Raw genomic sequence first — 17,901 nt, 5'->3', positions numbered from 1 at the left:
CTGCAGGAAAAAGCTTAACTCAGCCTTACATTCATGACATGAAGAGATTTCACTTAGGATACAGTACCGTTTATATATACACACAGTGCACAAAACATTAGGAACACCTAATAGTGAGTTGCACCCCCTTTTGCCCTCAGAACAGCCTCAATTCGTCGGGGCATGAACTACAAGGTGTCGAAAGCATTTCACAGGGACCCTGGCACATGTTGACGCCAATGCTTCCCACAGTTGTGTCAAGTTGGCTGGATGTCCTTTCGGTGGTCAACCAGTCTTGATAGGCTGGAAACTGTTGAGTTTAAAAATCCAGCAGCGTTGCAGTTCTCGACCCACTCAAACCGGTGTGCCTGGCACCTACTACCATACCCTGTTCAAAAGCACTTAAATTCCTTGTCTTGCCCATTCACCCTCTAAAATGGCACACATACACAATCCATGTCTCAATTGTCTCAAAGCTTGAAAATCATTCTTTAACCTGTCTCCCCTCATTCATCCACACTTATTGAAGTGGATTTAACAGGTGACATCAATAAGGGATCATAGCTTTCACCTGATCAGTCTGTCGTGGAAAGAGCAGGTGTTCCTAATGTTTTATACACTCAGTGTATACAGTATATTACCAGTAACCATTGCAATATGTGCTATGCTCCAACTTTTGGCATTAAGCACTATAAACTGTCTATTTAAAGAGTCTATTTTAAGTTAAGATTTTGAGTAAAGATTATTTTATAGGCCACAAGTCCCTTAGCCAAGGGAACAACTAAAACCACATCTGTTATTTTATAAGTCTCCTTGTGTATCTCTAGTTGTCATAGGCCAAAAACAGTATTTGTCCTTTTGTGAATCTAGTTATGCATCTCTAGTTGACATTCACTGACTCATAAAAAAAAAATTGTGTTAGACATGGGTCTAGATTTTCCTTAAAAGTGACAGGCTAGGTGATTACAAATGACAGTACTACTAGGCGGCAGGGAGCCTAGCGGTTAAGTGAAAGGTCGCTGGTTTGAATTCCCAACCCGACTAGGTGAAACATTTGTAGATGTGCCCTTGAACAAGGCACTTTAATCTAATTGCTCCTGTAAGTGACTCTGGATAAGCGTGTCTGCTAAAATGTAATTCTTCCCTTTCACCCCTTAAAATTAGTGTTACATTCTCTGAAACCCACCAAGCAGCAGCAAAAATGTAAACATAAAAAGCAAATGGGGAATGTCAGTAAAATGTATTTACAAATCATTCCCACTGTTAAATTGCAATGAAATAAGGCCATGTTTAAAAAGTGATCCCTCTTCAAGCAAGATCGCACATACAATAATACCCCAATGAACCCTAAGAAAGCCAGCAAAATATGCAGATAAATACTCTAACATTCCCATTGGAGGGTCCCTTCTTCAACCTCCATTCTTATGTCCCATTGCTGTGCCCATAGCCAAAAGATGAGTGTGGAGACAATGCCACTCCTTTAGGTGCTTTCTATGACGATGGGACCCTGTGTCTAAACAGGCCCTGCTTCAGCTGCAGACGGAACAGTTTGCAGTTAGCGATGCGCAGGGCTGCACAGCCCGTCTTGCACAGATCAGATGTCAGCATGGGCTTGGTGCGGTGCCACGTCCCCGAGCTACGACGGAATTCCCTCACATAGTCATAGGTTGTACCTACGCAGAGGTAGGAAAATATATATTGATATTGCCCTCAGGGGATTACCAGCTGTACACACACACACACACCCCCCTTTAGAGAATGTATACACACAGTACACACATACAGTAACTTGTATTTGCAAATGCTTGCCAAGTTGTTGTAATATGCTTCAGGAGTCCATTACATAACATATCATAATATTTATATTCTATTGGCACAGCCTTTAACTCACCAGTGTCTAGGTCTCCCACCACATAAATGCTGACTCCAATGGGGACAGCTCCATACACAAAGGAGGAACTGGTCTGAACACAGAGATTCTGGTCGTCCAGGTATATCCATCTGGACACAGTGTGGTTGGGCAACAAAAAAAACAAATACGATTGAAAGATGTTGATAATCTACAAACACAGTAAATATAAGGTCTCTTCATCTTTAGGTAACAAGGATACACCCAGTCTATAACCGTTCTGGCTAAAGCATTAATGAAAACAAGGACTATTTGATCAAAGTAAGCCCTATTATTGACCTTTTCATCTCATCATGGAAAAACTCGGACTTGCAGGTGGTCATGGTGCTGGATTCTGGGTTGTCTGACTCACGGCTCCTCACGCCTCCAAACACATAGAGCTCCTGACCCACACCACACGCCACTGAGCCAAACCTGCAGTCAAAGACATCCCCAACGTAACATCAGGTCAGGGGCCACTCATCAAAAGCATAACATTAATAACACCAACACTAAACAAATCCACTACAGGAGACTTTGTTAACATTCATCTTCTGTGGTTTAAGAAGGGATGTAAATTCTACTTTAAAAATACGAGTTCATCTGGAGACGCAGCTATGCTTCTGACCTTATTCTCGACCTGTTGGGTAGAAATACAAGACAGAATGCAGTTATGTAATCTAACCTAATATATAGTCCGTATAATAAGTGCATGCAATTGTTCACTGTTAGTTTTTTAATCACTTTGGTGCAATTTTTACAATATGTGGAACTGTTCCACAACTCTTAGTTAAAATAAAATGTTATTTGTCACATGCTTCGTAGACAACAGGTGAAAATGTTTACTTACGGATCCTTTTCCAACAATGCAGAGTTAAAGATAAGATAGAAAATCGAGAAAAAAAAATAAAGTAACACGAGGAATAAATACAGTGAATAATAAAAATACCATGGCTATATACAGAGTAGAAAATAACGTGTGTACAAAACAGAAACACTCCTAATATTGAGTTGAACCCCCTTTTGCCCTCAGAACAGCCTCAATTCGTCAGAGCATGGACTCTGGTGTCGAAAGCATTCTACAGGGATGCTGGCCCATGTTGACTCCAATGCTTCCCACAGTTGTGTCAAGTTGGTTGGATGTCCTTTGGGTGGTGGACCATTCTTGATACACATAGGAAACTGCTGAGCGAGAAAAACCCAGCAGCGTTGCAGTTCCTGACACACTCAAACCGGTGCGCCTGGCACCTACTAACATACCCTGTTCAAAGGCACTTACATTTTTTGTCTTGCCCATTCACCCTCTGAATGGCCCACATACATAATCCATGTCTCAAGGCGTAAAAACCTGTCTTTAACCCATCTCCTCCCCTTCATCTACAGTGATTGAAGTGGATTTAACAAGTGACATCAATAAAAAAAAGCTATGTGATGGAAAGAGCAGATGTTCCTAATGTTTTGTACACTCAGTATACAAGGAGTACCGTACCGAGTCGATGTGCAGGGGTACGAGGTAATTTAAGTAGCTACGTACTGTACATATAGGTAGGGGTAAAGTGACTAGATAACAGGATAGATAATAGACAGTTGTAGCAGCGTATGTGGTGATTGTGAAAGTGTGTGTTGAGGTGTCAGTGTAAGTATGTATGAGTGTGTGGGTAAAGTCCTGTGTGGGTAAAGTCCAGTGTGGGTAAAGTCCAGTGTGGGTGCATAGAGTTAGTTAGTGCAAGAGAATTAGTGCAAAAAAGGGTCAATGCAGGTAGTCCGAGTAGCAATTTGATTAGATATTTAGAAGTCTTATGGCTTGGGGGGGTTAGAAGCTGTTCAGAGTCCTGTTGATTCCAGACTTGGTGCACTGTTACCGCTTTCTATGCGGCAAAAAATGTATTCATGAAAATGTACAGTATCAGTCAAAAGTTTGGACACACCTACTCATTCAAGGGTTTTTTCTACATTGTAGAATAATAGTGAAGACATCAAAACTATGAAATAACACATATAGAATCATGTAAACCAATAATATGTTAAACAAATCAAAATATATTTATATTTGAGATTCTTCAAAGTAGCCACCCTTTGCCTTGATGACAGCTTTGCACACTCTTGGCATTCTCTCAACCAGCTTCACCTGGAATGCTCTTCCAACAGTCTTGAAGGCGTTCCCACATATGCTGAGCACTTGTTGGCTGCTTTTCCTTCACTCTGTGATCAAACTCATCTATAACCATCTCAATTGGTTTGAGGTCAAGTGATTGTTGAGGCCAGGTTATCTGATGCAGCCCTTCCACTGCCTGGAGATGTGTTGGGTCATTGTCCTGTTGAAAAACAAATGATAGTCCCACTAAGCACAATCCAGATGGAATGGCGTATCGCTGCAGAATTCTGGAGTAGCCATGCTGGTTAAGTGTGCCTTGAATTCTAAATAAATCACAGTGTCACCAGAATAGCACCCCCACACCTCCTCCTCCTTGCTTCATAGTGGGAACCACACATGCCGAGATCATCTGTTCATCTTCTCTGCGTCTCACAAAGACATTTACTCATCAGACCAAAAGGACAGATTTCCACTGGTCTAATATCCATTGCTTGTGATTCTTGGCCCAAGCAAGTCTCTTCTTATTATTATTGGTGTCCTGTAGTAGTGGTTTCTTTGCAGCAATTTGACCATGAAGGCCTGATTCACGCAGTCTCCTCTGAACAGTTGATGTTGAGATGTGTCTGTTACTTGAACTCTGTGAAGCATTTATTGGGTTGCAATCTGAAGTGCAGTTAACTCTAATGAACTTATCCTCTGCAGCAGAGGTAACTCGGGGTCTTCCTTTCCTGAGAGCCAGTTTCATCATACGCTTGATGGTTTTTGCGACTGCAATTAAAGAAACGTTGAAAGTTCTTTAAATTATCCGGACTGACTGACCTTCATGTCTTAATGTAATGATGGACTGTCGTTCCTCTTTGCTTATTTGAGCTGTTCTTGCCATAATATGGACTTGGTCTTTCACCAAATATGGCTATCTTCTGTATACCACCCCTACCTTGTCACAACACAACTGATTGGCTCAAACGTATTAAGGAAAGAAATTCCACAAATTAACTGTTAATTGAAATGCATTCCAGATAACTACCTCATGAAGCTGGATGAGAGAATGCCAAGATTGTGCAAAGCTGTCATCAGGGCAAAGCGTGGCTACTTTGAAGAATCTAAAATATATTTTTAATTGTTTAACACTTTTTTGGTTATTACATGATTAAATATGTGTTATTTCATAGTTTGTCTTAACTATTATTCTACAATCTTTTATTGTAAAAATAAAGAAAAACCCTGGAATGAGTAGGTGTGTCAAAACCTTTGACTAGTTCTGTATGTCTGTAAAGTATAAACATAAAAAGTACGATATATACTCGAATGTACTACTATGATGACTATTGTAAACTTGCTGTGGAGTAAAATCATATCTGACAAGATCAGACATGTACCGTATGTAACAAATCAAAGTGTATTGGTTTGTGTACACCGATTAGCAGGTGTTACAGCAGCTGCAGCGAAATGCTTGTGTTTCTAGGTCACTACAATATCAAATAATCCAGAAAGTCCAAAACAAGAAAGAAATGCATCCCCTAAACATGTATCCAAAAGGCCATGGAATGATTTCAATCCAGACCTACAGTGTATGTCAGGCTTGGACTCGCCATGCCAAAAGGGTATTCCCTAAATGCATGAACAATGAGGATATTTACTGCAATTTCAATGAGAACCTTTGGCCAAATGCTCAAGACAGGCTTGCTGCAAACTAGTGCCTGCTAAACATGATGTTTCTTTCATTTGTTTACATTGCTTTTTGCCATTCTCAGTGCAGGTGGTACATAAAGCCCTGAAATCCTTAGATCAGAGAAATCCTGCAGGTCCTGATCTTCTGGATCCCTGCTTTTTAAATCTGGCAGCTGACTTCATAGCTGAACCACTTTCATATCTGTTCAATCCAACCCTGGAATGTAATGAAATTCCAAAGATCTGGAAATCAGCATTTGTCCTACCACTATTAAAAAAGGGGGAGATCAAACTCTTAAATAATTATAGGCCAATCTCAAAGCTGTCACCCCTGGTGAACAGCTAAGAGTTTTTATTTACTAACTATTTTATCAATGTACCAATCGGGCTTCAGGAAGAAGCATAGCACAGCAGCCATGAAGGTTTTAAATGATATCACTGAAGCCCTTGACAAAAAACAGCACTGTGTCTCACTTTTTATTGATCTCTCTAAGGCTTTTGATAAAGTTGATCATGCTATACTAAGGCAGAGATTGTCGAGTATAGGCCTTTTGGAGCATGCAGTTGCATGGTTTGCTAACTATCTGTCTGATGGAATTTGATGGGCTCATGTCTGTTAAACTGTCTGTCTGTAATGGTGTGCCCCAAGGCTCTGTACTTGGTCCTCTCTTATTCACTATTTATATAAATAATTTAGACAAAGTTTTTCAAAATGCGCAACTTCATTTCTATGCTGATGATACTGTAATTTACTGTTGTGCCTCATCTCTTACAAAAGCTTTCCAGAACTTGCAAACAGCTTTTTATACTGTTCAACATACCTTGTGTCAATTGAAGCTTATCCTCAATACACAGCTTATCCTCAATACTGACAAAACTAAACTAATGGTGTTTTCTAAAGCAAGAAATAGACCTCTGAACTTTTCACCTATTATTACCTGTCAGGGCAATGAGATTGAGACTGTAACCTCATAAATATCTTGGAATTTTAATTGAGGACAGCCTCTTAAATTGCATATTCAACAACTTACAAAAAAATGGAAGCTGAAATTGGGATTTTATTTTAGGAATAAGGCCTGTTCTTCTTTTGAAGCCAGAAGGATGTAAGTATCAGCTACATTTATGCCTTTACTAGAATATAGGGATATTTTATATAATGAATGCTTCCGCTCAGTGTTTGAGATTAATTGACAGCCTTTACCATGGCACTTTGAGATTTATTTTAAACTGCAAATCCCTTACGCACCACTGCACTTTGTATACCAGGGTTGGCTGGCCTTCTCTAGTCACTCGTAGGCTCAGTCACTGGTATACTTTTATTTACAAAGCCATTTTGGGTTTACTACCTTTTTATTTGGGCATTTTTATTGTTCAGAAATGTGGTGTGTACTCTCTTTGTTCGCTGGACTTTATCCTGCTAACTTTTCCAAATGTCCGAACTAAATTTGGTAAAAGGGCTTTTATGTACTCTGCGTCATAGTCTTGGAACACCTTACAAAATACTTTTAAATTGGAAGAACTTGTCCCGATTGGTATTTTTAAATCACTGATGAATGATTTTGAGACTGATTCCCTGACCTGTCAATGTTTTTAATTAGCTGTTTTTGATTTTGTTATACTCTTGTGAATTATATGGTTTTTACTAGATTACTTGTAGTTTTTCCATGTTGTTTGTCTGTAATTTTTGTAATGACCAAGTCATTGCTGCCTATCTTGGCCAGGACGCTCTTGAAAAATTTATTTTAAATCTCAATGAGCCCTTCCTGGTTAAATAAAAATAAAATAAAAATTGTGAAAGATGACCACACATAGGATAGAGATGATGGAAATGTGATGTTCAGTAGTGCAAGTGTATTGCCTAATGTGAAAACAGTGTAATGTACTGTAATTTACAGGACTGTAGCATACTACATTACATGCTTTGCTATTAGATGAACTGGTTGTTAAAATAACTAAATTGAGAAGATATCATTATGTTGTGGTGATTAAACCAATGTACTCATTATATTTCACAGTAAACTCATATTTTGGATCAATGGTTGTGTGGTGAAAGATGTCTACAAACAAAATGAATGTACAATGAAAGGTTTGAATGTAAGAATGGCTGCGTTACAAGTTACCAGTTTTTTAGTTTCGTACTAATGCGGAACCCAAACCGGCTGCGCGCGTGCGCTATCGTGCATACATTTATTTTGTCCCCCTACACCAAACGCGATCACGACACGCAGGTTAAAATATCAAAACAAACTCTGAACCAATTATATTAATTTGGGGACATGTCAAAAAGCATTAAACATGTATGGCAATTTAGCTAGCTAGCTTGCACTTACTAGCTAACGTTAATTTGTCCTATTTAGCTAGCTTGATGTTGCTAGCTAATTTGTCCTGGGATATAAACATTGAGTTGTTATTTTACCTGAAATGCACAAGGACCTCTACTCCAACAATTAATCCACACATAAAACGGCCAACCGAATCGTTTCTAGTCATCCCTCCTCCTTCCAGGCTTTTTCATCTTTGAACTTATATGGTGATCGCATCTAAACTTTCTTTGTATTACCACGACAACCCGCAACAAAGTTTGTCTTTCAATCACCCACGTGGGTATAACCAATGAGGAGATGGCACGTGGGTACCTGCTTCTATAAACCAATAAGGAGATGGGAGAGGCAGGACTTGCAGCGCGATCTGCGTCAGAAATAGGAACGACTTTGTCGCAGACGCTCGTTTTCACGCGTGAGCAGTGTGGGTGCAATAATTGAATAACATGGATTTCAAAATGTATTTTGCGCCGCACGCGACGTGTCCGGTCTGGTCAGCATGTAAGAGTTTAGAAAATAGTACAAAAGCAATAAAAAAAACAGTATTACAATGTATAAATGTGTTACTTGAGAGGTGAAGCCAAAGGCTATTTTCAATCTAAATGTGGACAATAAAGTTGAATCATTTCTAAAGTAAAACCTGACAGGTAAAATATATATATATATATATATATATACATATACACACACACACACACAGTGGGGTCGTAAATTGACACCCTTGATAAAGATTAGCAATAATGACTGTATAAAATAAATAATTCAAATACTGAGCTGTATTGTATGCAAAATAAACTGGTAAGTTATATATTTTTTATACTAATACAATTGCTCAAAGAAAATAACTTTGTCTAACAAGTAATATTTATTTTGCTCAAAAAGGTAGGGGTCAAAATTATTGACACCCGTTTTCACCTTGCGAGGATAATGGCAGTGAGCCCTTTTGTAAAATATTTTATGAGTTGTACAACACATTGAAAAGATCTTAGACGATTACTCCATACAGAATCCTTCCAGATCCTTGATATCCTTCCTCTGTACTTATAGACTGCCCTCTTCAATTCAAACCACAGGTTTTCAATGGGTTTCAAGTCCGGAGCAAAATGTCGATTTTGTGGCCAATTAACAATTTCTTTGTGGATTTGTATGTGTACTTGGGGTAATAGTCTTTCTGGAAGATCCATTTGCAGCCAAGTTTCAGCCTCCTGGCAGAGGCATCCAGGTCTTTGCCTAAAATATCCTGGTACTGGGTAAAGTTAATGATGCCGTTGACCTTAAAAAAAGGCCCAATGCAGACATTTCTATATCAATATCAAACCATTTCTGGGTAACAATTAAATACCTTACTAACCACGCTTCCATCTACAGTTTTTATACGAGTAAAGTTACACCATATAAAATAAAATGATGACAGCTGTGATGGAAACAGGAAGTTTCAGTACAATTTCATAGATGCAGACAGATCATTTGTTCGTTCAACAATATGAGATTTTTTTGGTGTGTAAAATAAATTATGCAAGAAATGGTGATGGAAACCAAGTGCAAATAGTGATATAATAACCATCACATCGATGTGATTTTGTAGTCATGCGATGATATGGTGTGTGCTCCTCCCACTACGACTCGGGAAACCATGCAGTTTAAATTAGGCTACAGATGAAATAAGTTAATATGAACTTCACAGGGTGGTGAAAGTGCATGGTATTAACTTGATGCTTCTTTCCAATAAAATGTCGAGGATCTTATTCTGGTGACATGATGAACGATGCTTGACTACCATTTTGACAAATAAAAACGTTTTTGAATTTATCCATAATCTCATCATGTAGAAAAGCTTACCCCCACTGTATCTGCGAGCTGTTGGCTAGAGTGCACATGCCAATAACAGAGTAGGCATATTTGCTATTTAACGCAACAATTTGTGACAAAACTACCAGTAGAGTTGAAAATGCAATGGAAACACATTGAGCCAGTGGCAACCCATCATTCAGGGCAGGTGGGGCAGAGACACATTAATACGTGTCACATATCAGTTTGCAAACAATGTAAAAAATATATATACATCATTGAGTTAGTAAAGCAGCATACAAACATGGTCTCTTTTTTGTTTTCTTGAGTAAGGCAGCTCCAAAATGCAGGCGTTTCAGCCTAGCTCAGTGCTTTCGGTGTTGGTGGGGCAAGACAGCAGAAAATACGGAGCATTGCGCCGTGATTGGCTCAGTGTTCTGTCACTCATGGGGACACTATATCAGAGCCAAGTCTAAGGGTAGACCTAAAAAATTCTAGCCCGTTGGGTGCTGCATTAGAGGTGCCCATCAAAGAAGGCTCAAGGTCTTTGGCCACAGATAAAATGATGTCAAATCACGTTATATCTACAGTAGCTTTGATTGGACTGATCATGTCAACATCATACTTACACAATCTTAGCTAGCAGTCATCATGAATCAAGCCGACAATCTACTTGCAAATCCTTTTTAATCCTTGTCATATGCTCATCGGCCATGGACATAAACATTACTCAAGTTGGAAATCGCAAATTTAACAATGAGTGGTTTGGAAGGAATAAGTGGCTAACTGCAAGCATTGCAAAGCAATCATTAGCCTGCTATTCAGTGGAGTGGCTATGTGGTCTCAAGTCTAAGGGTCTCTATTCCTAGTTTAAAATGATACAAATTCAACATTGGCCATGCTGTCAATGAAGCATGATTTGTGTCACGCTCAAAACAACTTAACTCTGAACTGCAAAATCTGACTTTAGGGAGTTCAAGACAACTGGGAACTCGGGGAAAAACTAGCAAAGACTGGGAAAAAACGTTTAGAATTTTCCTCCAACTCGGAATTGTAAATCCGGAACTCAAGCCTTTTTCTAGAGCTACGACCTGAAGATCACTGACATCGTCATGATTCAACTTTTTTTTCTTTATTTGAGTTCCCAGTTGTCTTGAAAGCACCATAAATCCAGAGAATGGCAGACTGATGACAGAGTTTGATGACAAAATTTGCCCACCAAGGACCGCCGCGCCACCTTCCTGTTCAAGTGAGCACAGCACAACAATGTGAGCCCAAAAATGTCTTGTATGTTGCTGCATAAATTATGTAATATGCCAGGGAGATATGTATACTGTAGCTAAGAAAGTAATACTAAGAGTATGTTGTGCAGTTAGCTGTTAGTAGCCCATGTGCCTCACCCTAATAATTTGATCTATTTTCACCTCCTTTTGCCTACTGTTCTGACTTGGTGATGCACATATGACCTGTTTTTGAGAAATGTAATCATTGAATATTGTAATTGGTTTCATTGTCTGCTTATAGGCCCCCTTTATTTATCCTACGGTTCTGACTTGGTGTACAGGGAGAACACTGTAAGAGCAGCCCATGTACTATGAATTATGTTGCTGTACATTTCAAAAGTGCTGAACAAATAGTTATATTGACTACGTCCGTCCTAGCTCCCTCATTAATGTCTTAATCGAAATGACTGATTGCCTCTTATCCGCTGGTTGTCCCTTTATGCCATAGTTTGTACAATTAATGTATTGTTTAGTGTTTAGTGGCTTTGCTGGCATGCAGCCCACTTAATGTTTCCCCCCCCCCCCCCACCAAGATTTACATGCTAAAACATCAAAGATCCACCACCATATTTTACAGCAGGTATGGGGTTCTTTTCTGCGTGTGCACTCTCATTTCGACGCCAAACTTACCACTGGTGGGCGTGGCCAAAGAGCTCTATTTTCATGTCATCTGACCAAAGCACTAGTTCCAATCCAAGTGTCAATGTCATTTAACAAACTCCAGGCATTTACATTTGTTGGATGACATGAAAATTGAGCTCTTTGACCATGCACACTAGTTGACGAAGGACTTTAAGGATCTGGAAGGATTCTGTATGGAGGAATGGTCTATGATCCTCCCAATGTGTTCTCTAACTCATAAAACATTTTAGAAAAAAGGGTCATTGCTGTTATCCTCACAAAGTGAGATATTGAAAGTAATTGAAAACAGGAGAAAAAAACTATATTACTTGTTAGACAAAATACATTTCTCTGAGCAATTGTATTAGTATAAAATACCTTTTTGGCATATAATATAGCTCAGTACTTATTTTACATAGTAATTTTTTCCAATTTTTATCAAGGGTTTCAATTTCCAACCCCACTGCATATACTGTATATTCATATTCAAACTACTGACTTGATTATGTACCTTCTCTCTTTCAAAGGGCAGATTGCAGTCCACTGCTGGGTCTTTGGATCATAAGATTCTACTGAGTCGTACAGCTTTCCATATGACCCACCACCCATGGCATAGATCTTCTTCTTCATGGTGGCATAGCAGCCAACCTAAGGAGAGGAGAGATCGTTGGGCAAGTGGTGAGAGATTTGGAGAGGATGCAATTTGTGAATGTGTTTGTTATACATTTCAGTTGGAAGCCGGAAATGTTCATGTCATGTCACACCTTGCGGACCATGGTCATGCTGGTTTGGGTGGTCCAGGTGTTGTAGTGAGGGTCGAACACCTCCACAGTCAGGAGCTCCATGTCCTCTTCCTCTCCTCCCAACACATAGATCATCCCATCCAGCTCTGCAACACCAAAGTTCTGCCTCGCCTGACCAAACAAATGGCAGAAGCCTCAATAATGCTTAGAAACATTGACCCCTGGTGGCATCACTTTGAACTATAACACACTTTAGGTGGGTAGAGAAGAACAAAACAAAAAATGGCTACCCGTGGGAGTATACAAGTAAAAAAGAACAGATGGAACATTTGACAGATGAAATAAAGTCTAATGTATGTACATACCACAATAATCACTTTAGTTTAGTGGAAGACATTTATTTTGTCTACATAACCAATTGAAGTGAGAACTTCAGATGATAGCACTTGAAATGTCTATGAAACAAGCGGGTTGAATGGTGCTAATGAAAAGGTTGAAAGGATTGCAAAGAGAAAAACGTTAAAGTTTTTAATGTTGTGTGGAGTAGTACTGTAGAATACCTGTTTCATGGAAGGAATGGGGGTCCAAGTGTTTGTGTTTGGGTCATATTTCTCGCCACTGCTCAGGACTGTCTTGGTTTCATCCATGCCACCCATCACAAAGAGATGGCCCTCTGAGAGGACAAAGAATGGGGTTAATCCATTGTTGATTACTAAGACTAGGTTAGGTTTGCCTTACATGAGAATTGTTGGAGCTATCAACTAATCATTAGCTGCCATGAAGACTGCACTGTGTATAAGTATGTGCATATGTAACAGTAAAACTGGATCCAATACCAACCTGCTGCCAGCACCCCATGCCCTATTCGCCCAATGCTCATTGGTTCCAGCTCGATCCACAGCTGGCGGTTTGGGTCATAGAGTGGACACATGCAGCGTACCATGGCTGACGGCTTCCTCGTTCTAAACAGGAACCAGATAACAGGACGTCAATTGTGGTCAGTCCTGTTGGTTTTTATCTCTGACACACTGGCTCCTTCTCTAACCTCATCCTCTGTCTGTGTGTCACCAGAACACCCCTTCAACTTTACTTACTTGTCTAGAGTCTCCTCAATCTCCATGTGTTCTATCAGTAGATCAACCACACACTATACTCAGTTTTTCTCCTTCCTGTCCATAATACATTCTCTTCTTGCTTGTCATAACTTGCAGTTATCTGAATGTTTTGCATGAATTTCCATTACAAACTGTTCATCTATCAAGCATGTGCACAAAACCACAGCATATTGCAAAATGAGAATCAATGTGTTATGACCACATTGTATGATTCATATACAATGCCTTCAGAAAATATTCACACCCTTGACTTTTTCCACATTTCGTTGTGTTACAGCCTGAATTTAAAATGGATTAAATGTAGATTTTTTTTGTCACTGTCCTACACACAATACCCCATAATGTCAAAGTATAATGATGTTTTTGGAAACTTTTATAAATTAATTTAAAATGGGAAGCTGAAATTTTTTAATTTAAAACCCTATATTAAATGGCAAGCCTAAATAAGTTCAGGAGTAAAAATGTTCTTAACAAGTGACAGACAAGGAAGGTTTTCCAATGCACCCATTGATAGATAAAAAAATGACGACATTGAATATCCCTTTGAGCATTGTGAAGTTATTAATTACACTTTACATGGTGTATCAATACACCCACTCACTACAAAGATACAGGCATCCAGGAAACCACTCAGGGATTTCACCATGAGGCCAATGGTGACTTTAAAACAGTTACAGAGTTTAATGGCTGTGAAAGGAAAAAACTGAGGACGGATCAACAACATTGTAGTTACTCCACAATACTAACCTAATTGACAGAGTGAAAAGGAAGCTTGTACAGAATAAAAATATTCCAAAACATGCATCACTAAAGTAACACTGCAAAGAATGTGGCAAAGCAATTCACTTTTTTCCCTGAAAACAAAGTGTTATGAGTACCACTATCCATATTTACAAGCATAGTGATGGCTGCATCATGTTATGGGTATGCTTATAATTGTTAAGGACTGGGGAGTTAATCAGGATAAAAAAAACGTAATGGAGCTAAGCACAGGCAAAATCCTAGAGGAAAACCTAGTTCAGTCTGCTTTCCACCAGACACTGGGAGATGAATTTGAGCTTAAAGAATATTGATAAAGAATAATGGCAATCCAGGTGTGGAAAGCTCTTAGAGACTTACCCAGAAAGACTCACAGCTGTAATCGTTGCCGAAGGTGCTTCTAAAAACGATTGACTCGGGGGTGTGCATACTTATGTAAATAAGATATTTCTGTATTCATTTTCCATGAATTTGCTAACATTTCTAAAAACATGTTTTCACTTTATCATTATTATGGGGTATTGTGTGTAGATGGGTGAGAGAAAAAAAAGTTATCAATTTTGAATTCAGGCTGTAACACAACAAAATGTGGAATAAGTCAAGGGGTATTAATACTTTCTGAAGGCACTGTACACATTCAACAGCATAGACATTTATGTCTGGACATCGTCCCAGAGTAAGAGACTTAGAAGATACTCACACTCTCTCCTCCCCCCCAACAGTGACAATGCACTCAGAGTAGCCACGAGGTTTGAAGGCGGCTAAAAGAGCCTCGCCCTGCAGTGTTGCGCCCCCCAGTGGAGCGTTGCAGTACTCCCGGATCACCTCCCTCATCAAGGGCTCTCCTAACATCTGCTCCCTCAGGTAACCCTGGTCCAGCCCCTGGATCCACACCGATGACATCACCTCTCTCATGTGCACCTGGAAGGGGGGACGGGACATACCAAGAAGATGTTACTCAGGGGATAAGCCAAAAAGCCAATAGTAATGCATAGGCAAATTGTGTGCGAAAAACACGTTCCTTCAAATGATTTAGTAGTCTTCGACCATAATTGTAGTAATTCTACAGCCATGCTTTAGGCAGACGTCTGTATCACACCCAGCTGCATCACATCCAGCCGTGATTGGGAGTCCCATAGGGCGGCGCACAATTGGCCCAGCGTCGTCTGGGTTTGGCCAGGGTAGGCCTTTATTGTAAATAAGAATTTGTTCTTAACTGACTTGTCTAGTTAAATAAAAAAATACAAATAGACAGAAATAAGGGCAGGACCACTACCCTAGTAGTAGAACAGGCCCTCACCCTCCGTTCCTCCAGGTCATGGCCAAGCCAGCGCACGACAGCCTCCAGGACATGTTTCTCATTGCCCACGTTGAGCTTGTCCATTGACAGGATCTCACACAGCCGGTCTGGAGGTAACTCCTTGAACTCCTCCGTGACGGCCACATCACAGAAATGTGTCTGAAGGAAGTCTGTGGCAGCATGGTGAACATGGTGCAGGCAGTAATGTAGAGAGAAAAGCCGGATCCCAATGCAGTTCTCTGCAGCAATGCAGCTCTCCAGGAACTGGCAGCACAGGGACTTCAGGTCTGTCAAGAGCAGTAGGTCAGCAGCCTGGACCATATCCTGAATGGTGTCCTCACTCAGACTGATCTACACACAGACAACAAGGAGCGGGATGGAAGGAGAAGTGTAACATCAGGATTGTTCTAGGTATCATAATATGTTTTTGAATATACAATTCTAAAATAGATATGAATATGAATTCTCTCAAAAGAGTTAGGCATATAACCTACTGGACGATATCGGTACTGGCAATTTAAAAACCAGTATAAGAATCACACGTACTGGTCAGTTTTAAGTAATCTGACCCATCCCACTTGTGTTCACCTTACTGTAGACCTACTACATATTTGCATACTGCTTACCTCCCCACTAAAGATGTAGTCCAAGATCTGCTTCATGATAGTGACAGAGATTCCCTGGAGCTCAATGGTGTACATGGATCCATCTTCCTTTGGAGGGTTGTAGTTCAGCTTTGTTCTATGGGATGTCAGAATACTGTATCAGAATGACAGGAAAGGGCACTGTCGGTCTGCAAAGCACAGTGTGGGACACACCCTTGACAGCTAGTAAACAATGTTACATAACTAGCCCTGTCAAAAAATGTTTAACCATGGCATGTCCAGTGGCGGTTCTAGACCATTTCAACTGGGGGGGCCAAGTTGGGGCCAGTTGTATTGTTAGAGGGGCCAGCTGTACTGTTAGAGGGGCCAGCTGTACTGTTAGAGGGGCCAGTTACATTAGACGTTATTGTTGTCATATCGTTTTCTTCACTGCATTGCAGGCAAAAGACAATGTTAATAATCATTCAACAATTTATTTACATTTTCTGTCTAATAACAGATGTAAAAAAAGAAAGATAGCAAAAATGAGTTATGTAAAAATGATTTCATACTCATGCTAGTGGGCATGTCAAAAGCCATAGCTGATTACCTGATATATGGACTAGCCGCAGCCAAAATGTTTTTCTGGACTGGAATCTTTTCCCCTTCCAGTACTAACACTGCGTCCTGGAAGCATTGTTCTATCCAGAAGGAGCGAAGGGCCTTGAGAAGTTTCTGAGCGTGTTGAGGGTCCGATACCACCGAACCTGCAGCGCTTACCACTGGATCAGAGGTTGACATTGTGTACCTACAGATGAAAAACCCGTCCTTATTAACACAGCTGCCCGGATGAGGGCACAGAGAATAAATCAATTTAGCCGGCCAGTGTTAGTTTCACACAGGCTAAGCTAACGTCAGCATAATACATGAGTTACTGTAGCAATAAGAAATGACTGAACTGAATTGTTGGCTGAATATTAAAAGTGACATCGTTACACTTGGTAGGGTCACACACATTTCAATAAAAACGGCCAGGTTTCGGCGACATGCATAGCTAACTAACGTTATAATACTTTACCGCTAGCTAGCTGTACGTAAACAAAGAACAGGGTGCGTCCCAATTCACAGTAGCATTACGTTACCTTGCATGGACCACCACAAATCAGAGGCAGACAGCGAGTTTCTGTAAAGTAGGCGTGAAGAAGCTTTCAGCAGGCTCCAATGAAAAACGTTTAATGTCCTTCTTTTTGAGCAAACCATACATTAATTGGAGCAATCACAGACCTGCGAGAGATATATGTTGAATCCTTCCTTTCACCTTTCCGCTTTCAAACAGATTAGTGTGTGCACCATTGATTGACATTATATATGAAGATGTAAACATCGAGGAAGAAAGGTTTGATTCATCTTCAAAGTAATCGAACAGAGCCCAAATGTACTGTATTTAGGATCCGCCCATGTTACGCCCACAAAAAAAGCTCTACAGTGTTTTCACACAGATGGTCCACGCGCATGTGTCGGAGAGGCAATAATGCTGCATTCATAACCAAAAGGAAAGGTAGTAATTACCATTGGTGAAGTCGTAAATACCAGTTAAATGCATTCATTTGCTTTGAACTCGTTTACAAACGCCGATTGGCGGATGGCCAACAAGCTGTGTCAACCATGAACTAAACGTTCGTCTATTATCCTTGTAAACAAATGGTAGTGTTCAAAAACTATATTAATAGATTGCTTTTTATGTATATATGTCT

At 40.0% G+C, this 17,901-nt stretch overlaps 1 protein-coding gene across 4 annotated transcripts; it reads right to left on the bottom strand.

Moving 5' to 3' along the window:
• Positions 1-1,200: 1,200 nt before the first annotated feature.
• Positions 1,201-17,634, bottom strand: LOC129867143 (gigaxonin-like). Of its 4 annotated transcripts, none has more exons than XM_055940347.1 (12): positions 17,290-17,634; positions 16,758-16,955; positions 16,190-16,304; positions 15,564-15,914; positions 14,964-15,184; positions 13,230-13,351; positions 12,950-13,062; positions 12,411-12,560; positions 12,146-12,294; positions 2,168-2,302; positions 1,871-1,980; positions 1,201-1,652 (listed from the first exon to the last, which is right to left on the bottom strand). In XM_055940347.1, exons 2-12 carry the CDS (start codon positions 16,946-16,948, stop codon positions 1,471-1,473), a joined length of 1,839 nt encoding a protein of 612 aa, XP_055796322.1. In that variant the 5' UTR covers positions 16,949-16,955; positions 17,290-17,634; the 3' UTR covers positions 1,201-1,470. The 4 variants fall into 4 exon arrangements, with proteins under 4 accessions (XP_055796322.1, XP_055796323.1, XP_055796324.1 ...); XM_055940348.1 differs by having other exon boundaries at positions 17,226-17,296; XM_055940349.1 differs by lacking the exon at positions 17,290-17,634 and adding an exon at positions 17,163-17,238 and having other exon boundaries at positions 12,158-12,294.
• Positions 17,635-17,901: the final 267 nt, after the last annotated feature.

This window comes from Salvelinus fontinalis, chromosome 12 (genome assembly GCF_029448725.1).
Source record: "Salvelinus fontinalis isolate EN_2023a chromosome 12, ASM2944872v1, whole genome shotgun sequence".
NCBI classification, from domain to species: Eukaryota; Metazoa; Chordata; class Actinopteri; order Salmoniformes; family Salmonidae; genus Salvelinus; species Salvelinus fontinalis.
Note: the sequence above shows the minus strand (reverse complement) of the source record. Positions and strands in the feature narration are given on the sequence as shown.